Source organism: Hippocampus zosterae, chromosome 2, assembly GCF_025434085.1.
Source record: "Hippocampus zosterae strain Florida chromosome 2, ASM2543408v3, whole genome shotgun sequence".
NCBI lineage: Eukaryota > Metazoa > Chordata > Actinopteri > Syngnathiformes > Syngnathidae > Hippocampus > Hippocampus zosterae.
In genome coordinates this window covers 9,607,976-9,630,571 of record NC_067452.1, presented here as the reverse complement: position 1 = coordinate 9,630,571, position 22,596 = coordinate 9,607,976, and the positions used below count along the sequence as shown (strand labels likewise).

At 41.8% G+C, this 22,596-nt stretch overlaps 1 protein-coding gene across 1 annotated transcript in view; it reads right to left on the bottom strand.

The window, feature by feature from the left end:
• mitfb (melanocyte inducing transcription factor b) overlaps positions 1-22,596 on the bottom strand; it is a 52,232-nt gene that overhangs the window by 11,798 nt on the left and 17,838 nt on the right. Inside the window, exon 2 of the mRNA XM_052056662.1 lies at positions 12,469-12,700. Coding sequence (XP_051912622.1) covers positions 12,469-12,700 — 232 coding nt within the window. The remainder of the gene's footprint in view (positions 1-12,468; positions 12,701-22,596) is intronic.

The window sequence follows — 22,596 nt, the reverse complement described above, 5'->3', positions numbered from 1 at the left end:
GGCCAAGCGACTGACTTGTTTTGACAGTGCGAGGCACACCTGGCCCATATGCACTCATTGAATTTTCAACGGCTGGAATGTGTCCCCCCTATACCAAATGGCGACATGCAAAAGCAAATTAATTGGGGCAAAAAAAGAAAAATCAGCGCCGGCGAAGAGCATTGCTGCATACTGATAGGGCATTGGTGTTTCAAAGTGCAGATCGCAATTTACAATTTTCTTCATAATGGAGTTAGACTTTGCTTTTATTTGATCTTTTCCAGGCATGAAATGCCTTAAGAATGACTCGACCACGTGTGGCACGACGCGCATGCTTGCTACGTGTTGTCATGAACACATTATTCTGTCTAAATTACTTTTCTTGTTTTTTATCAGGGATAGCACTGCAAACGACTGGTTAGCACAACAGACTCGCAGTTCTGAGGTCATAAGTTCGGATCCAGACTCCGGCCTGCCTGTGTGGAGTTTGCATGTTCTTTCTGTGGCTGCGTGGCTTTCCTCCGGGTACTCCAGTTTCAATATTCCTGAAACATCGACGGTCGATGAATTGCAAAATCCAAATTATCTGTTAGTGTGAGTGTGAATGGTTGTTTGATGAAATGGTTGTTTATTTGTTCCCTGTGATTGACTGGCGATCAGTTCCGCGTGTACATTGTCTCACACTAGCCCCCCCCCCCCACCCCCCTCCTCCCAAAAAGCACAATTCCAATACATTTGTATGGATGTCGATTATATGCAGGTTTTTGCTTTTTGAGACAGGTCCTGTCCTTATCCCTCACTAATAGTGGGGTTCCACTTTATAGTTTTTAGCTGTAATATCACCCTTGACTACTAGATGGCAGTTAAGACTTAGTTGTGCTTGCAGCTAGTCTTATACTGCTCTTTATTCTATTACATTTTTTTTTCGGATTTGGAATGACAGACAGGACAAATGTCGTACCTGAATAATATGAAAATATTGAGTGGGTTGATTTTTGTGGAGAAGATGCCCAAAATGAGTTCTTGCACTGAGAGTTGCTTTGCTCTTCAGTTTTGTGACATCATTTTTATGCACGGGAGCCCTTTGCACTGGAACCCCTCCTCCCACAATATGTGGTTATTTTTTTTTGATTGTTCAAACCTTTTGTTGTTGAAGGGGGAAAATCTTTTATTGACGCATTTCTCAATGCATTCTGAAAAATGAACTATATTAAGAGGACAAACGCACATATTTTCCTGGTTGTTGTCATAGTCTTGACAACAAGTTTTGCACATTGGAGTCTGTGCCTGTATTTAGGGGTTAAGTGTATTAAACAGTGATCAGAAAAAAACAGTGCTGTGTGGGCAACATATCGGTATGCGTCTTCTCTGGTGAAACAATCAATGTGCTGGGAAGCTCATGGGTAAGTTGTGCTCTATTAAAATGACCCAAAATGATAAGGGGTGACTGGATACCTAAGCTCAATTTTGTTTACCGTACTTGGTCAGCCAGCGTTTGTAAAGCTTAACTTAACTTGCGGTGGGATGTAAACACTTGCGAGTATGAATGACAACAACTCACGTGGTGAGTAGAATGGCTTACAGTTTAGAAACAGTGACTCCAAATCCGGGCTTCAGTGTGTGTTGAGCTTTGTGACATCAGTGCAACATTCCTAGTTGATACAGGAGCATATTCCACAACCTTTTGATTTCCCTGATAGCTCTGTGTCGCAGTCCGCTTGGAAGCCGGGTAGGTGAACGTGGTGCCCGGTTGACGGTCGCTGAGCCAGGTTTCGGGGAAGCAGAGCGCGGCAGAACGTGCAAAGGTTTTGTTGGTCCTATGTAACGCGCCACATGAGCCAATTTAATAAAAATAAAATGGTCAGAAACACCTTGTTAGGCTATTATTTTGAAGTTGACACTGGGAAATAATCACCGTGGTGGCTGGCTTGATTTTGACTTTTTGACAGGAGACTGGCTGCAGTCACACTGACTGAGCTGCAATATACAAAGTACAGTATATGGCATGCACGGTGACAAATGACAAAACTGAATCCTCATTCTCATTAGATTCGCGGGTGAGATAAAGCCTATCCCAGCTGAGCCTTGGAGGAGAGACAGGGTGCACCCTGAACGGGATACTCCTCAGTCATACTCACAACAATGACGGGCATTCACACTCACATTTACACCTTCAGGCAATTTCGATTAAACAATGCAAATATTCCTAAGCATTTCACTGCCATACGCATGCAGGGAAAGGGTTTTACTTTCAATGTTTCCATCGGGTAATATTAACGGATCAACTCCAGTAGTGACATGACAGGAATTATTCTGTTTGTGGAACTCACACCAGACAACAGCAAATGAGCACATGATTACAAGTAGGTTCTCTATTTCAGATCGAAGGTCCATTTTGGATATGTTTAATCATCATTTCTGACTGTATCTTTTGAACAATCCGAAGCATGCACAGAAGAAAAAGGAGCAAACACGGTTATTTCACAAACAGTGGCACTAACCTGTCTGCTCACCGGAAGAAAGAAAAAAGAATAAAAACCCCTGCAAATCTTGGTCACAATTTAGACTGTTAGCTACATACAAAAAAAGGACAGTCTCCGGACTTAAACACTATCAAGCTGGTTTGAGATGAACTGGACAGAAGTGTAACAGCAACGCAATTTAGCAGTACAACACATTTTTCTAGAAACGTCTGCAACAGACATGGGAAACTTTCCAAGGAACATTTCAATCTTTTGACCGGTAGTGTACGCAGATGTTTCATTATACAAAGTGGCCTATTGCAGCGACATGTTTAAAAAAAAAAAAAAAAAAACTCTGCGTGACCCCTTTCTTTTCAAATATCGCATGTTATGATGTGGACATCCACTGGTATTATTATGTGGCCAATGTGTAAAGAAATGTGTTTTATGAGGAAATTTAGCTGCCACTTTTAATTAGGTGTGTTTTGTTGTCTAGAAATTATGATAATAAGAAAAAAAATGATAATACTAAATAATAATTTTGCGCAGGTGCTAACTTAATTGCCAACAGTGAATATATATTTGATTATTCAAACCTGGCTGAGTAGTAAACCATGTCAAGTTATAGTGTATGGCCGATCTCATTCTCCCCTTATTTTATTGTTGTCTATTTTATACATAATAAGCATTATGTGCCACCTCAAAATGACATCCGCTCTCAACCTGGTCACCCAACTGAATATTATCTGCCCCCCCCCCCCTCCCAGCCACACAACCGAGATTCAAAAAACAGACTAAACACGACTTCCCTATTTTGTCCAACTGCATTTTAACCCTTTCAGGGACAGCGGTTACTACAGTGGACAGCTCATCATGTTATCAGTTTAAAGGGGTATGAAAGGGTGAATCAACAGTAATAAAAGTATTTGACACAATAATAATTCAAATAGATTTTTTCCTCTCAGTTTCTGAAGCAAAAGTCACTGTTGCAAACACTCATGACAGTATAAGGCTAACTCGCTTTCCTCCTCTTCTTTCAGCCAGCTACTGAGGCAAACTACAGTACATTGAAGCTTTGCTTGTATTAGAAGCGCTGACGCTCTTGTGTCCATGCTGCAACATGTTTTGCATTAAGGTGACGTCAAAGGCTTGATATGCCTAAGTGACGAGCCTTTGTTGAACAATTTGCATACAACTATGCTCTTCTCCATGGGTCCATCGTTTCCAAAAACAAACAAAAAACGTTCCACCCAGCAGGCCAAGCAATGTGGTCTCGCCACTTTCATTATCTTACGAGTCTGATGTTGTGGTTCAAACTCAGCGAATCAGCGTGATTAATGTGCCAGGAATTAGGGCGCAAAGTAAAGTTCGGTGTCACCAAGAGTGCAAGGAATCGAAAAGTGTGATTATGCTTTCTTTATTTGAATGCAATTAAGAGTGTGAAATTTTGGTAGTAGGCTACTGTGTAAAAGTACTCCACGAGCAGAGTGTGTGCTCAATGTGTCAAGTGCCTTGAGATAACTTGTTGTGAATTGTCGCCCAGAAGTTGACTGGCGACCCGACCCGTCTTTCACCTGAAGTCAGCTTCAAAAGGCTCCATTTATCCTCCATCCTAATGAGTACAAGCAGCACACTTTGCAAAATGGATGGATGGATTGACTTTCAGTAATGTCAGCATGGAGAAATAGCACTCACAAGTAGATGAACCCAGGTCACTAATGGCAACCACCGAGTCACCGTGGTCTACATTTCAAAACATGGTGCCATTAAAAATATTTGCTGTTCTTTTTTGAAGGTCAAGCAGCACAGTACATACTGTAACTTTGACAAAACAGGGAGGACATGGGGAGATAATCTGTCAAGTACTACAGGCATTGTGTATCTATTACCTATTCCTATTCATTCACCTTTTATTTCAATATTGGTCCACATTTTCATTAATTCACTGAATCACAACTTTGAAGAAAGAGAAGAAGAGAGTTTTTGTTTTTTTTGTTTGTTCCATACAACCAGTGGACGTTGACTGCATTATTTCTCCCCAGATGGGGTTCCTCACCCTCCCGTGAGGTTTAGGCTCAGGGGACTTTGTTAATATTTGTCATTTGTGGACTTGTAAAGTCCTTTGAGACGCGTTTGTGATTAAGGTCTATACACAAAGTAAGTCAATTTGACTTGACTCGACGACACACTTAGCCGCAGGTCCACAACAAATGAGCGAGAGTTTCTGGCAGCTGTTTTTGAAAGTGTTTTCGTCATTCTCACCGCAGAATTACTTGGGCGTTGTCAGTCTGTTGGGTTCCGGATTAGTACTAGATTAGCAAATGAAATAGACGCAAAATGTTTTGTAAGATTTTAAGCACGTGCTTCCTTTCCCAGCCAAAGTAGCTTTTCACTTAAAGGGCTGCCAAGCTTAAGCAGACATTTTCAGCAGTAAAAAGTTCCTATTTTGTCTTATACTAAATGTGATGACTTCATTATTTTCCAATTCTTCGATTAGCACCTTCAAAACTCATTTTGCCACTTGCTGTCGACTGAAAATGACATCACATGTTCTCAGACGATCTGAGCCATCATTGGTCATTATCTGACCCCTGAGTTTAAAGGTATTAATTGTACATGAAAAGTAATGAAGTTATCAAATGAATTCCAGACAAAATATTGGCGTTTTACTGCTGGAAATGGCTAAATAAGTTTAATACCCCTTTTCGTAAATATCCTTCAGCTGCATCGCCACAATGAGCAAATTGTCATCATCAATTAAGACGCAACCCGGACATAGAATGACATGTTGTCCTATTGACGAGAAAAATCTGCATTTGTGGTTTTCAAGATTATTTGCATCCTCAGGGTTTCCGTAATGGATCATAAATGTATCCAGTGGGCGGCACGGTGGTCGAATGGTTAGCACATCGAGTGAGGATGGTTGTTCGTCTATGTGTGCCCTGCGATTGGCCGGCAACCAGTTTGGGGTGTATGCCGTCTACTCCTCGAAGACAGCTGGGATAGGCTCCAGCAGGCCGCAACCCTTGTGAGGATTGGCGGTTTCGAAAATGGATGGATCTCAATTGACAGAATTAATTGGAGTCCCCGGGAGACGCAGGCTTGACGCTAGATTGTCCCTGTCTTGTCAATACATTTATTGTAGCTTTTGTTAAATTTCTGTGGATGAAATAACAAAACAAATCTGTCAAGCCTCAGGAGGGAGAAAAGGTTACTTTCATTGTGAATTCACATAGCGATGTTCAGAAGATACAAATCTCACTTCCGGTGAGCGCCATGAAAGGATCTTTAAAATCAAAATAGCAGCAGGTTTAAATGTCACTGAATGTATTCTGTGAAACACACACACACACCACTAACCGGCTGCATCTGCTGCCACAGCAAACAAGACAGCTTGTTGTTTTTTGCATGGGTTTGGATCATTATGCAGCCCCTGAAGGCGTCTGCAGCACAAGATATTTAGAGTCAGAAACATGCACAAAGCATGTTGTTGTACTTCAGAGACGTGTGATTAGTTCTTGACTTGTATGCTTTAGGGCATGATGTGATGTTCCTGCAGGATACTTCACCAAAAGGACCATTAGCAAAAGAATGGACCACTCTGTGTGATAGCAAAGATGCCGGCCCGCTCTGTGCTATCTACAGTAGCCTTGATGCTAATTTTAGGCAAAGTCAACTAAGCTAAGCTGTCAACTATTTGGGTCCAGTGAAACCGTTGTGGTTTTATTTCAGCTTGTCACCAGGATGTGGCAGCTCAGATTTTTTTTCTTCTACAAAAGTACACCACCAATAATTTGGATTCTAGTGAAGAAATAAACATTATACAATACATTACATGATTATTTTCATAGCGCTTTCACAACAGCTAGCTGTAACGAAGTGTGTTACTGAACATTTAACATTACATAACCATTATACAACAGAACACATACCATAAAACACTGGGGATAATGCAATCCGAACAACATTTAAAATGCACAACAGCAACAGTTTGATCTGTGTGACATTAGCTATTGCTTTGGCTCCAGGGAGACTCTTTAAATGCTGCCGCAAGTTGTGTTAGCACCAGGTTAGTGTAAGTGTCGTAGGTTAAAAAACATATCACTAGACTCGGCGTCCGCTAGCCGACTGCACTTTATTTGTTCCCATCGTCACTAGTGGCTGAAATGCAAAGAAAGTACACCTCCCATCTTTTCCCATGCCTGGCAAAATAATGTTTTTGTCCCTAAGTAAGAAGCAAATCTGACCTAGGATGTGGATTGAATATTTCACAGGAAAGCCGATCTATTTTGGCTTGTGTACCCCGAACCTTTTTGCCATATAATGCGTGCACTATCACTAATACGGTTTGATGACTTTCCCAGAACAGACCCTAACACAAGTGATTATTAAATGAAAATGGTTGTATTTTGTTTCCCTAATTTGAACATTTCATTTTTTGGCATTGTCTTCTTTTTAACTTAAAAAAAAAACATACGTTGAGTTGAAAATAATATTATTAAAAAAGTAAAAACCAAAATATATTTATTTAATATATATATATATATATTTATTTATTTAATATATATATATATATATATATATATATATATATATATTTTTAAAACAAAATCAAGAATGACTTTGTTTATATATATATATATATATAATGTTGGTTTATTTATAGAGAAACGTAACATCCGCTGTGACGTGTGCCGCGTTAACGTGTTAATCTCGCGAGAAAAAATTTAATCCCCTTAAAATTCATTTAAATTAATGCCAATAAAAGCGTGCTAAACTGACAGCTCTAATACACACAGATAGATAGAAAGAGATAGATAGATAGATAGATAGAGAGATAGAGAGATAGAGAGATAGAGAGATAGAGAGATAGAGAGATAGAGAGATAGAGATAGAGATAGAGATAGAGATAGAGAGAGAGAGAGAGAGAGAGAGAGAGAGAGAGAGAGAGAGAGAGAGAGATAGAGATAGAGATAGAGATAGAGATAGAGATAGAGATAGATAGATAGATAGATAGATAGATATATGAAGGGCATTGGTAGAGATACCAGAGGAGCCAAACATCAGCTCCTGGTTGACAGAACAGTTGCACAAGACTGCAGGTCCCGACGTACCAACCTGTGCACAGCCTGGATTGATTACAAGAAAGCCGATGACTCGATGCCACATACATGGATCACTGAATGTTTGGAGTTGTATAAGGTGAACAGGACCCTAAGAGCCTTTGTTGTGAACCTGATGAGGATGTGGAAAACCACACTTGAAGCCAATGGCAGGCAACTTACCCAAGTGTCCATCAAATGTGGCATATACCAAGGTGATGCACTCTCCCCACTGCTGTTCTGCATAGGACTGAACCCCCTAAGCCAAGTAATCACCAAGACAGGCTATGGATACCGCCTCAGAAATGGAGCTACAATCAGTCACCTCCTCTACATGGATGACATAAAGCTGTATGCTAAGAGCGAAAGGGACATAGATTCCCTGATCCACACAACCAGGATCTACAGTAGCGACATCGGGATGTCATTCGGGCTTGAGAAATGTAGTCGGATTGTGACTAAGAGAGGAAAGGTAGTCCGCACTGAAGGGGTCTCACCCCCTGAAGGAACAATAGCAGACATTGAGGACAGCTACAAGTACCTCGGTATACCACAAGCCAATGGCAACCTCGAACTGGCAACAAGGAAAGCGGCTACGGCCAAATACCTCCAGCGAGTGAGGCAAGTCCTAAGAAGCCAGCTCAATGGCAAGAATAAGACCCGGGCAATAAACAGCTATGCCCTGCCAGTGATCAGATACCCCGAATACATCAAGGAGAAGGCTCCAACGGATGACGTACTCAGAGAATGTCTCAGACAATGGGGAACAGAAGATGAGGCACTGGAAGAGGGACCATCATGGGAGGACAAGCCCCTACACGGGATGTACCACGGACCATAACTGAAGTGGCTGATCTCAAGAAGTCCTATCAGTGGCTAGTGAGGGCTGGCCTCTAGGACAGCACAGAGGCACTCATCCTGGCTGCTCAGGAGCAGGCCCTGAGCACCAAAGCCATTGAGGCCCAGATATACCCCACCAGACAAGACCCAAGGTGTAGGTGGTGCAAAGAGGCACCTGAGACGATCCAACACATAACTGCAGGGTGTAAGATGCTGGCAGGGAAAGCCTACATGGAATGCCAGGTGGCTGGCATAGTCTACCGAAACATCTGTGCAGAGTATGGACTGGAAACTCCAAGGTCAAAATGGGAAACACCTCCAAAGGTGGTGGAGAATGACAGAGCGAAGATCCTGTGGGACTTCCAGATCCAGACTGACAAAATGGTAATGGCGAACCAACCAGATATCGTGATCATAGATAAAGGGCAGAGGAAAGCCATTGTAGTGGATGTAGCGGTCCCAAATGATGGAAACATCAGAAAGAAGGAACACGAGAAACTCGAGAAATACCAAGGGCTCAGAGAGGAGCTGAAGAGAGCCTGGAAGGTAAAGGTGACAGTCGTGCCTGGTGTCAGTCGGAGCACTCGGGGCAGTGACCCCCAAACTAGATGAGTAGATCCCGGGAACAACACCGGACATCTCAGTCCAGGAATGTGCACTGCTGGGAACAGCAAAGATACTGCGCAAAACCCTCAAGCTTCCTGGCCTCTGGTCGAGGACCCGAGCTGCATGAGGGATAGACACCACCCGAGGGGTGAGACGAGGATTTTTTTTAAAAATATATACAGTATATATATTGGAAGCTAAAAAAATCCTTTAAATAGGTCCCCTTTCAACAGGCTGCTCTGCCTTTCTGTTGAGTTTTGGTTCATTTGACATTCCTTTTGAAAACTATGCTTTTTTGGGGGGAGGGGCAAGCTATGTAAATCAGGAAGCTGTGGAGACTCAAGTGGTACACGCACAAAGAAGAAAGCTCACTTTGAATCTATGCATGCAGTTTTCACTCTGCCAAATATTGATGTCTAGATTTATTTTAAAAGTTACAAACTTTGAAGAAGTTTAGCTCACTGTCTAGCTCAGACTATACCCATACTCCCTTAGTGTAGTAGGTATTCAGACCAAAATATCAGGAAGAAAACTCTGAACATGAAACATATTCAGACCCACTATATCAGTTTGACTTTCTTTTTATCAGTCATTCGAGCTTTAATGAGGCACTTGATTTGACATATGGCTGTTGTGATTTGGGCATGACTGTGCCACCGGTCTGGGAAATTAATTCTTCAAAGTTTCCTTGTACCCTCTGCAATGTGCTCCGGAACCCTTACGCGCGAAACACTGCGGTCGAGTACAGAATGAGCCATCTATCACGAACCTATGCTGACCTCGTTGTTAAGTTAGAGTTACAGTAAGTATTTGGATGAAAAACACTTTCAGGCCATAAATATAAAAAAATCAAATAAGACACAGTACAGTGAGAAGTGTTCCTTTTTGTGCCGCATGACCACAAATTGTACACTGTTACGCATACTAGTTCATTGCACGTTGTTGTTTGGCACCGTCGTAAACTGAAGACTCCTTGTATTTTTTTAATTTTATTGATTTATTTGACTAGCTTTACAACCTAGAAGTTGAGAATCGCTGCTTTATGTATGGCGTTCGTTAAGATATACTCTAATGCTGCATTATAACTTCCCCTCTAAATTTTTTTTGCTTGTTTTTTTCTTCGCAATGTATTTCTTTTACACCCTTGAAGTGGTTGAGTTTTATCGTAAGCTCTGTGAATTGTCTTACTATAAAGTGAAATGCAAGTCAACCTACCTTGAAGTAAAATCAAGATAAATTATTGAAAAAAGTGAAGTTTCAGGTTTTAGTAGGATGCCATGTTCAATTACCAACATAATTTTTAATCTGTTATCTGAAGGTCAAGTTATTATTGTTGCTTTACACTTCAGTACAGTTCTCTCTCGTTTTAGGTCATTGCCAATGTTAACGTGAAATGTTTGTCTCATTTGTGAGGCATACGGATCACGAGTTACTGACTTTATAATCCAAGAGAACATGTAAAGGAATTTCTTCTTTTTGAGATTCCATAAATCCCCAGGGGTAAAAAAAAAATTGAAATCATATTTAACCCTTTTAGGAAGTTAACCGAAACACATTTCAAAGAGGCGTTCTTTTTTTTTTCCGAAATATGCAGTGGAATGAAAGCGGCATGGGCTAATTACAAGCATTCTTCACTGAATTAGTGTTCAGTGTGTGGTAAGGCTGTGCTCTCCTTTGTCTTGATCCCTAAACTGATCCCTTGTTATACCCCCGGAGGTCAGAGGTCACTTGGTTAATTAAGGGTCCAATCAGTCTTTAGATAAACTCATCTGAGCTTAATGTTTGCACTTTTTGAGGTCCAGCAGCTCTGCCTGGTACCCCTGATCTTTGTGCGCACTCCACTAATCTAACCACAGACAGGGGGAATAGGTTAACCCAGCTCAACAGCGCCAAGCTGGAACGGCCTTTTCATTTGACAACTTCAGTCAGCGAAGAATGTCTGTAAGCTCTTGCCAAACCAGGAAAATAACTCCAATGCGGCGTATTGTACGCAAGGCGAGGGTGTGAGGAGGGGGCGGCCGAAGGCTCGCAAAGCGCTGCAGATTAGGTTGATGCGCGTGAGAGGACCAGTGTTTGTGGCCCATATAATGTATTTGAGCGCCATGCCTGGCCCATGCCACACACATCCAAGGGTGATGAAAGTTTGGCTGAGCAAGCAACCTTGAAATCTCTCGATGTGCTGCACATGGATTGAGTTCAACAAAGATTACTCAATCGCTGCCAGAGTATGGACCCTAAACAACACAATGTGAGATTTTACAACTTTGATTTGTTTTCTAATCAGTACAAGTTGAATCACTGTGTTCTTTGCTTTGAATTACGGTGTGTCCCTCGCGGCAGTCTCATGACTTCTGAATGCAATTCTCATCTGACTATGACCGTGGAACCACAATTCATCCCGATAGCACGTGAAATTAGGAGCTATTATGATCTTCACAATGGTCACGATAGTTATTTTTTATGAATCTTGAATGTCAGGGTCTCCTGGTGCACCATGAAAGAAAAGAAAAGTACAAAATGAATCGAGATTGTTAAATATTGCAATAAAATCAATATTGCGATACTCAACACCCAGAACGTATGTTCTTCCAATAGCGTGCAGCCCAAATGCATTCTGAGCCGCCATCATTAAGAATCCAAAGTTTATCAGCATATACAGTCAGTTTTTTTCACTTTTTTCCCAACATTATGACACAAATGCTTATCAGCGTTATTGGGAGAATTTTTAGCTTATATGGTCTGGTCTCGATCATCCGCAAGGAGCGGGGTCAACTGTACAGTCAACAAACAAGTTGTTTCAACATTTTTTTTTCCAACTCTCTGATCGATGATCGGCTTCCAAATCCTGATATTGTAAAGGCTAGTTATATGCATTTCTATCCCGACAAACAAACTGTAAAGATTCAATGTTGAAAAAAAAAAACCCACCGCCAGCACCCACACAATGTTGAATAGAACAACAACACACTGCTACCAATATTTTCAGGACAACAGGGTAAAAAGGAAACTTACCAGAGACCGGTGTAAAAATGCACCCTCAAATGCTACGTACGGGTTGGACTTGTACAGAAAAACCTTAAGAGTCTCCCGGCCCTCGCACTGCCAGGGAATCAAAGCTATGAAAAGATGTGAATGTAGCTGAGCAAATAGGATTAAAGATGGCTAAATCCAAATGGCTGGAAGCACAGCATGCATTAAAGAGGAATTCTCTCAGGAAAGATAATCCCCATATACACATTCGAACACAGTTCACTCACCCCAGATTTTTTTTTTCTTTTACACACACTCATAGTAATTCCGTGATTTCCTGACTGTCCGTACACCACGGTCAATACGGTCTATAAATACACTGCTCAGACTGCATGAATGACACATGCTGATTCTAGAGATGGAAATATTACAGCGGAATGACCACACTTTGCGTCATATTCTCCTCTTTCTGCTCCAGCATCAAGCAGCAGAACCAGAGTGGGTCTTACCTTCAGCACTTCCATGGGCACCTGTGCAGAGGCCGGTGCAGAGACAGTGACATTGATGGCAGGGGTCTGTGCAGCTGTGGTTTGTGGGTACTGGGAGTCCTGCTGCCTGCGCTGCTCCCGCCGCTCCTGCTCCTGAAGCTGCTCGCGCATCAGCTGTTGACGTAGCAGGATGCGCGAGGTTGTGGCCGAGGAGCTGAGAGGAGGCTTGGAAGAGCTGCGTTGCTCCGACGGGCTGCGGTGAAGGGGAGAAAGATGCCAAGGTGATTGAGGCGGGACAGACATCAACTTAAAAGTGAAATGAGAGGGCAGAGAGAGGTCAGGTGTAGAGAGAGAGGTCAAGCAACATGATGGTGAGAGATTAGCTGCGTTGATTCACTAGCGTGTCTCCCTCAACACACCCCTGTGGGATTTAGTTGCTCAGTGTGGGGCCACTCTCCGAATGCTCAACATGGCCCTTTTTTTTGTGCTGGACCGTTCTCTCATTTACACTTACATTCTGCAGGGGCTTGATAGCACACCACCGCTCCCAACACATACGTGTAGCACTGCCTGACTTACTGCTATTTGCTACTCGTCACGTCACGTCCGCACAGGCAAACGTAGCGTTTGCCTTCGCAGGAGCAAGGAGAGTAGTCAAGAGCAGCAAAAATGATTGAGGGTAAACTGACAAATTTAAGGAGAATAACTTCATCACGAATGGATTTTGTGGGCCAATTGATAGAAGTGCCACCACAGATAAACAAACAGTACCATCACTCAGTTTGTCCTTTCACCTTTTATTGTTGTGCAATGATCTATTATTTTTCCTAAATCAGGGTTGATATGTCTCTGCTGCACAGTTATATGCTTATGGAGATCTATTGGAGAAATAAATTGATGATGTACTGTAATTACTTCTATACAAATGTGTGGGTCTTTGAGTGAATAGCCAATGAAATGTTTTGTTAGTTGCCTATTGATCAAAAGGTGTCCACAACCATTCATTTATGAATCTCAGTCAAATGTGTAATGCCATTTTTTGGATTAATTTACACAGGATTACTTTATACCGTCTGACTTGCCCATTTTCCAGTGTACACTGACTAAAATACGATGTCAAAGCACCACCGGGATGGATTCACACACTGCCTCCATGACTGAAAATACAATCAATGCTTTTAATGGCACTTGTATTTGCTTTGTTTTTTCCTTTACATTATGGGCTCCCATTTCTGCAAATACGAGCGTCTCATTTCCGTGAGACAAGAGATCATGGCTTCATAAAGGTTCATTGCAGTGAGGCTGAGAAAACTAAATGAAAATCGTGTTGTAATTCTGAATCCTTTAATGAAAACACATTACAGACATTTTATTTTAACATCGGGGAACAATAATTACTATGTTCGTGATGATGCACAAATGTAACAAACATTTGTTTCATTCTAACTAATAATTTCTTTTACTGATTGCCTGGAAAAAATCAATGTAAACTTTCCTTTCATTTTAAGCAACCAAATATGGTTCCTTTCCCTATCGACGAATACGTCTATAGTGTTAACACTCGAATAAACATTTCCAATGAGACCATTTTTTAAATCTAATCTATTTTTGAATAAACACATGCATAAAAAATGGACACATGCATTTGCAAATATTTACCGAGAACGACAATACTCATCAATATTTACCCTTTTACATGACTGAACGCCAGAAGGAGGTCATGCTTTCATTGCGCTAGTTTTCATCCATTTGTTTGTGCTTATGATCACACAAGAACAACTGACCCAATTCCCGCGCTACTTCATGAAGAAGTATGACATGGACCAGGGAAGAAACCCCATCAATAGTTGTAATTGGGAAAACTCATATTATTCTCTTTATTCATTCATTTGTTTGATCCGCTTTATTCTCACAAGGCTCGCGGGGGGTGCTGGAGCTGTCTTCGGGCAGTAGACGGGGGTCACCCTGAGCCGATTGCCAGCCCATCGCAGGGCACACAGAGACAAACAACCATCCGCGCTCACACTCACACCTTGGAACTGGGGAGAACATGCAAACTCCACACAGGGAGGCAGGAGCTGAGACTGAACCCGGTACCTCTGCACTGTGAGGTCAACGCGCTAACCACTGGCCCACCAGGCCGCCCCATTATTCTCTTTATTTATATTGAATTCTTATCATCATCATTATTACAATCATTATCATTATTATCTTTACAGGTTGGCCACTCTTTTCTTGAAATTACTTTCCACAGCTTTTTTGTATGCTACGAGTCATAAATTCCACTCCCTAGGCATTAAGAAGTGTTAATTTCTGCAATTGTACCTCCTATTGTGTACATTTATTCAGATTGCTACAATATTATCAAATACCATACCATAATAATAATAATTAACGGTTCTCACAGGTGCAAATTGATCCTCATCGCTGACCTCAAAAGATTCCGTGCAATGAACGACTCGTTCTCAAATGTCACAACACTAATAAAAGTTATCACTTACTTGAATGTTGACACATACATTTCTTTCGTCGCTAAGTACATCAAGAAGATGGAACCGGCTGACTGACTAACGACCTGCTGATGGGCTGGAGAGAGGCCGATGGCCATGCTAGCAGCCATGTCTCTGACACAGCCAGGTGTCAAAATACGAAATATTGAGTACAACCTACAACCACTAAGACTACCTGGTTGCTGTGACTCGACTGAAACCAGAAATGTATTTCATCTCAGAGAGTGCAGCAAGAAGTGACAGCATGCCCTCTATAGCTCTCTGTCACTCAACAGAGGAGAAAAACCTCACACTGGATATACAGCGCTGTAGCAACAGTCGCCAGTTTTGCCGCTTCTTTGAAGGAATCCTTACTTGGGTCTGAAAAGTCGGCAAACCTAGCAACAAAGTCATATGGAAGCACTGGGCAGCAGAACTGTTACAAGGGAATATGCAATTTGATTGACCGGCAGCGTCATATGGAGCACTCTGCCGGCTCGAAGCAGATATGAAGCAAAAAAGCGCTGCAGTCTCAATGTTGCTCATTGAAGGCAGCTGAAAACGTGCATACATGTCTGTTTAACTCATTTGAGTTCACAGAGAGAAGCGGATAGAGGGAAATCCCTTTCCAGCACAATTGAAGCTTTTCCAAGGCATTTTACTTGGCTCTCATTTCCCATGTGTTTTATATGACTGGAACATTAGTCAGTCAGTTTCCAGGATGCATGAGAATGCTCTTCGTCTTCTTTTTCTTCTTCTTCTTCTTATTTATTATTATTATCATCAGCTGAACAATTTTGGATTTGTCTACCTTCCACGATGACATCTGCTACATTTCAGCATGACATCAGCCACTGGAGATCGATCGCAAGCTTCTGTTTGAGCTCTTTCAAAAACAAAATAATTCAGATCCTGACTTCTTTTAGATACCACTCAAACATGATCAAATGAGAAGAACAAAGCTGAACCTGAAAGCCAAAACAGCTTTGAGCTAAATTCAGCAGCGCACTCAAAACGTTTTTGCATAACAGAAAGAGGAACAAGAGGGGCTGTTTCAATTTTCCCACTCTCTTCAAACCGAGACGGCTACTCGTCAGACAGAGTCGGGCGCTCCTAAAATAGAGGGACTCTGCTGAAGCAGAAGTTGTCGGGATGAAGCCTTCATCGAGTGAGTGATCCTTTTGATAAAACTCAGCAAAACGTCTGGCCAATCCAGCTGTGCAGTAATCGGACTAATTAGCAGGCAGAGTCAAACACAGCTTCGCTCTGCCGTGCATTCATTGGGTGTTGGGCCCTCAGCGTACGATAATTCCCCTTCTTCTCTCCCAGCAATGAATATAATCTCATTGTCTGAAGACACGCCTCCTGAAGCTTGGACAAGAGCAAAAATACAAACTACAGTATAGACTGCAAAGAAATCAGATTTTCCGTGCCATTATCAACGCCGACTTGCCTCAACTGTGTCGTCATTTACCACTTATAGTCATTTAATCAAATATAATGGTGATTAAAAAAAAAGTCTACATGCCTCTCTTCAAATGCCACTTTTATTTGAATATTAATCAGTTATTCATGAATTGATTTTCTGAAATGTTTATTGACCAAGATATATAATTTCAAAACTTTTTCCACAATTAATTTGACCTGTAACCTGAACAAAATATGTATGATTTTTGTTTTATGGAACCATGCCTGTGAATAATGTCGGAAACAATGACTTCTCAGTTACAGAGATCGTAACGGCCATAAGCGAGCGTGCCTGCGTAATCTTGCTTACGCGCTGGTTCTAACTTGTGCAACACACGTGCTTACTGAGACAGACATGCTCACATTGGCCGGTGAAAATGCTGGTCCTGCTCTGTGAACGCTGTAACATAATCCATTTCTGGTTTCTGTTCCCGTTTAACTGGAGGCGTAGGATTATTTTTTCTCTCCGGGCATCTATTAAATTACCGTACCTGCTAATTTTCAGTTCAAAGCTGGATATGGTCTGCTTTAACGCGTTTCCAGCTTTCGTCTGTGAAATGTGTATTCATTCACCCAAGGAGTTAATTCCAGTGTTTCACGATAGCTTGTTAATCCTACAGTTAGCATGGCTTCTCTGTCTTCTGTTAATTGACTCACTAGTAACCAGCTTGTTGCTAGCGAGCTTGTGAGGTACAAGTAAAATCGATGCATGGGTGAGGTAAGGGCTTTGCAACACATTAACGTGCATGCCTGCAGCCCAGCAAAACCTTTGGGATAGTCTCCGCAGAAAAACTAGAAAATGACTGTCATTTTGGATTTCAATGTATTTTCATGAGGCGCAAAATGCACATTTTGAATCGTAAACTGCTTATTTCAAGCTTTGAACACCAAATAAAGATGTTCCACTGTAATTTTTTTAATGATTATTTATGTATAGCAGGCTTTGTTTTAACACTGACTCATACACTGAAGTATTCATAATTTCTTTCGTCTTGCCGAAGACCCGAGATTCAAAATATGGACAATATTTACAAATGCTATTTACACCCAAGTGTAAAAGCACTTGCTATCTGATGAGGAGTCATCATGGGATCTGTCAAAGAGTGTTCATCCCCTGTAACAGTGAAAAGACGAGCAGAATGGCATCGTTAGGCCTATTTTCGGAGATCTGAAGCTTCCCTGAAATGTTCTCAAGCCCTCCCCGAAGGTGTTCTTATTACCAAAAACCCATTCAGCGACCTCCATTTCAGTGGTAAGAGCCAGAGTGTCTGGAATCCACACTCTGGCTAGCAAACAGAGCCAACTGAAAGCACGTTAAATGTAAGAATGTGAAGGACGTGCATAAAGGGCTACCAGTTCCATGAGAACTTCTGAAACAACTAATTTACTCAAATGACCTTTAATGATATGATTTCATTATTAATGATATTTATTTGAAGATCAGCGGCCTCCCTGTGTGGAGTTTGCATGTTCTCCCCGGGCCTGCGTGGGTTTTCTCCGGCTACTCTCGTTTCCTCCCACATTCCAAAAACATGCATGGCAGGCTGATTGAACACTCTAAATTATCCCTACATGTGAGTGTGAGCGTGGATGGTTGTTCATAATTTCTCACAATAACGAGGAAACAGATACTGTTCGTATCAATATGAAGCAATATTTTTTTTCCTCCCTATATTCATGTGAAAACTCTTGTGCCCACCATGGCTTGTGCTACAAGATGTGACGGCAAAAAATGTCTTGGAAAAGCCTACTAGAACATCTGAACTTCATTTGGAGTTAATCAGAGGTACTTTTAATGGTGGCAAGTGTGGACTGACTCACATAGCCAGTTTAAATGAGATTAGTTACCGGTAATTATGAAGACAGCCACAACGATAAGAGGGTGTGCACACTTGTGCAACCATATTGTTTATTGTGTCACTTTTCCAGAAGTGGATATATCTTTCCCAAATTTCCAATGGCCAGCATGCCCCAGTCTCATTAATCGTGGAAAATGTTTCAAAACTGTTTGTCTTCATCACATTTTCTTACATTGCAAAACCGTGGCATTTGAACAGGGGTGTCTAGGCCTTACATAGCCAACCAATTTGTAACACGTATATATTGTAATTTAAAAGTAAAATTACAATATATATGAAGTAATATACTGTATATGAAGGGCCACATGAAGTAAAATTCTTCATGTGGCCCTGAAAGTACAGATGAAAACCATTAACTTGATTGTATTTGTGTGTGTGTATGTGCCAACCAAAACGTGAAATTCTTTAGTTCGGCTTTTGAAGCATGGACTACATTGCAGAGAAAAAGGCAAGTCTAACTTATTAACCGATAATTTAAAAATTCATGAGCCATAAATAATGTTGCCCGTCTGCTTAGGGCTGCTTCATTATGAAAAAAGTATTCATTACAAATATTTTGGGAGTAACTGAAATCGTGATTATTCAATCAATCATTTATTTTTGTGTCAAATTTAAAGCTTTCCAGAAGTCTGCAGTCAAGCCACAAAAGGCCTGCCGATTTTTTGCTCGTCTGTTTTTTGATAAATAGTTGCCGGAAGTGTTAGAAAAGTCACTAATTATAGCAACAAAGATGCTAAGTTGGCAACACTGAGTCGCCATTCTTTTGTTGAACGCTCCAACTTTGCCTCTGGGTGTCATGGAAACAAAAGCAGTACTCAACATTTGCATGAGACAGAACATATAACTTCAACCACAGTCTGAACGGATTTAAGTGTGCTGCCATCCTTTATCTCTTGTATATTTCAACTGAGCAAGCTCATTTTATGACAATTGAAAAAAAACATTACGTTATTACGTTACTTGTACACAACAAATTGATGGATTAGCAGTTTTGAAAACAGTCAAGTCAGCTCTAATAACTTGTTCGATTATGGTTCAACTGACTGTAAACAGGGTAAAAAAAATATACCAAATCTCAACGTTGTTTAGTCCACACAACAATTTGAGATTTCAGTACAGATTTTAGCAAAGATCATGCAAATTGACTCAGATGATTTGCTTTTGCAGTACACATGAAATGACGTGGTGGGCCGGATCTGGCCCCTGGGCCACAAATTTGACACCTGTGCTTTACCAAGAGTTGGAGATCTTAAATCCTATTCCTGCTGAGTTCAGGCGAAATGCAGACTCCACTCTGGATTGGTCCATCGGTCAATCAGAGCACAATTAGAGCTAGACAAGCATTCGCACTGTCACTGAGTAGGAAATAAATCCTCGCTGTTTGCAAGGAAGTCATGTGAAAGAGCATGGTAGTGTAGGGCAGGGGTCCCCAACCGCCGGTCCGCAGTGCATTTGGTACCGGGCACCTTAAATGCCAGTCCCTGAAAATATTGTCTGACAAAAACCGGTCCGTGGGGCAAAAAAGGTTGGGGACCCCTGGTGTAGAGTACAACACCATTCGTGACTTGGATGCAAAATATCACCAAGAGTCACCAGTCGTCAATACCTCCGTGAATTTCAAACGCTATGTTTCTTGACAGAATCACTGTGCCTGTTTTCTTCATCAAAATATTCAAAAATGTTCAACAACTTACTACACTTCCCAGGACACACCACGGCCAAGCGGAATTATGTTAGAATAAAAACAAAAAGACATTTAGAATACTGGATGTCCACCATTGATGAACTGAGTGGTGGATTAGAAACATCTCACTGAACTGCAGCTAAACAAAAACTTTCAATGAGCCTTTTAGTTTTCAGCCCAGCTCTTTTTTTTTTTCTTTCTTCTGCATCAAAAGCCGAGAAGCTGCTTTCAAGATCATAATGCCTAATTCTATTGTCTGCAAGGGTGATTGTGATTCTTTCATCGCGGAAGTTTAAATCCAAGTCACTGAGTGTAATATTTGAATGATGTCTGTATTGTTTTTCTTGTTTTACTAGCACTGCCAAAAGACTTCTCATTTTGTTGAGTCAAGCTAACAGTAATAACCAATCAGCCAATGTGCCACCACCACACCAACAGACCTTTAAAAACATTTTGATGAAACTCAGATGGCCACAGACTGTAATGATGAAGTCAGTGCACACACCTATAGCCAGTTGTGTAGTACGGTATGTGGTTCATACGGGCTGCTTGAGCAGACTTGCACACACTCAATTATTAGACAAGAAAATGGTGGGTGTGGGGGGCCTCATAGTCCGAGTCCTACTCCAGAAAAAGCAAACGCCAACTAATTGTTGTAGAGATTCCAGTCTGCAGACCTCCAAACACAAAAGAGAATCCATCTATCCATTTTCAAATCCGCTTATCCTCATGAGGGTCGCGTGTTTGCTGGAGGCTAGCCCAGCTGTTATGGGGTAGTAGGCGGGGGACACTCCGAACCGGTTGCCAGTCACTCGCAGGACACACATACTGTAGACCAGGGGTGCCCATTACGTTGATCTGATCTACCGGTAGATCTAAGGTAGGTCCCAAGTAGATCCGAGGAATGTCAAGGAGAAAAAAAACAAACAACCATTTGTGTGTCTTTGTACATGTTAGAAATATATTTTTTGTTTTAATGTACGCTGCACCCTAATCATCCTATCAGTCTCATTTTCACAAAAAATATTTAAAAAATAAAATAAAGCAGGTAAATCTTTAATTTACGGTGGCACGTGATTACGTGACCGGAAGTTGTTAACGGTCAGCAGTCTGCAATTGCAGCTTGTGATCAGAGCTGTCGTGATCTATTATCGTCATTATTCTCATTAAAGAGATCGTGTACAATTCACCAAAAACCCAGGAAAGCACTTTAAAATGGTACGTTTGAGCTACGATACTTAACAGGCTGCAAAAGTGTATTACATGCCTCAGTTTCAGGCCGTTTCTCATCATGGCGTGTCTGTGTGTGCGGGTGTGTGTGCGTGTGTGTGTGTGTGTGTGTGTGTGTGTGTGTGCGCGCACGTGCGCCGGTAAGGGTAGATCCCCGGAGGTTAGTTGATCGAAAAGTAAATCTTCGGTCCAAAAAGTTTGGGCACCCCTGCTGTAGACAAACGAGCACTCTTTTTTTTTTTTTTTCCAACATGGCGCCCAAGTAGGCATCTTTCGGCAAGTGCTCTTCAAGAGCCTTGCTTTTTATTCTTTTTTTTGTTTTTGTCTTTTTGTTTTGTCACATGTTGTTTGTTGTTTCATCGTGTGGATCTGATATGGACTAAGCGTTTTTTGGCCACGACATTCGTCAAAGGAGAAGTATCTGTGCTTGGTGGTTACGCTTTCTCGGCAGCACGCCTGGACCAGCACAGATTTTGATTGGGAGGAATGTCGACGCCATTGACTGTCGGTGCTGGACAGACCTGGGGCGCTTGTGTTTTTTGTGCCTGTGATGGGCAGCATTTTTCACAACCCCGTTTTGTTCAGTGGAGATGTCTGCGCTGTTGGACAGTCGGCGTTGGTGCGGCTGGATGGATGGCTGCTGAAGTTGAGGATGTGGAGAGAGGAGCGTCGGCGCAGAGCGCCGATGCGTATTTGGAACCGAGAGTCGCCGCTTGGAATTGAAATGGATTTCCATGGGACAGGAGAAGTGAACCAATCTCTTTTTTCGTCAATGGATGCTGCAGCTTCTTGTTGACTTTGAAACTTAGCTTGTAGCCGACGTGTGCACATTTTGAGCATGACGTCTCTGATCCACTGGTTAAAGGACACTTTGATTCTCTCCCCTTTCATCTCAAACTGCTTCAAATAACAAAGGGTGTGACAGAAAAGTGGTTAGGACTGCATGACTGTCCATGTTTTATGTTATGTGTTGTGTTTATTATTTTACTTTATGTTAACTGATTTGTTAAGCGCTTTAAAGCGCTATATAAATCAGCATGTATTGTATTATATTGTATTGTATTGTAACAGTATTCTGCTGGCTCGTTTGCAGCACTTGGTGGGCATTGGCGGCAGTGCTCTTGAGTGGTTTAGGTCCTATCTAGCTGACAGGACCTTTTGTGTCAGCCTTGGCTGCTCTGAGTCACGCACTGCTCCCCTGTCACGTGGTGTTCCACAGGGCTCAATTCTGGGGCCTCTGCTGTTCTCGCTGTATCAGCTCCTATTGGGTTCCATCTTAAGGAAACATGGTATTCCCTTCCACTGCTATGCAGATGACTGCCAGATCTATGTCCCACTGAGCAAGAAAGACGCCTTGTCATTAAGGCCACTCCTATCCTGTCTGGAAGAAATCAAAACCTGGATGGCACAAAATTTCTTG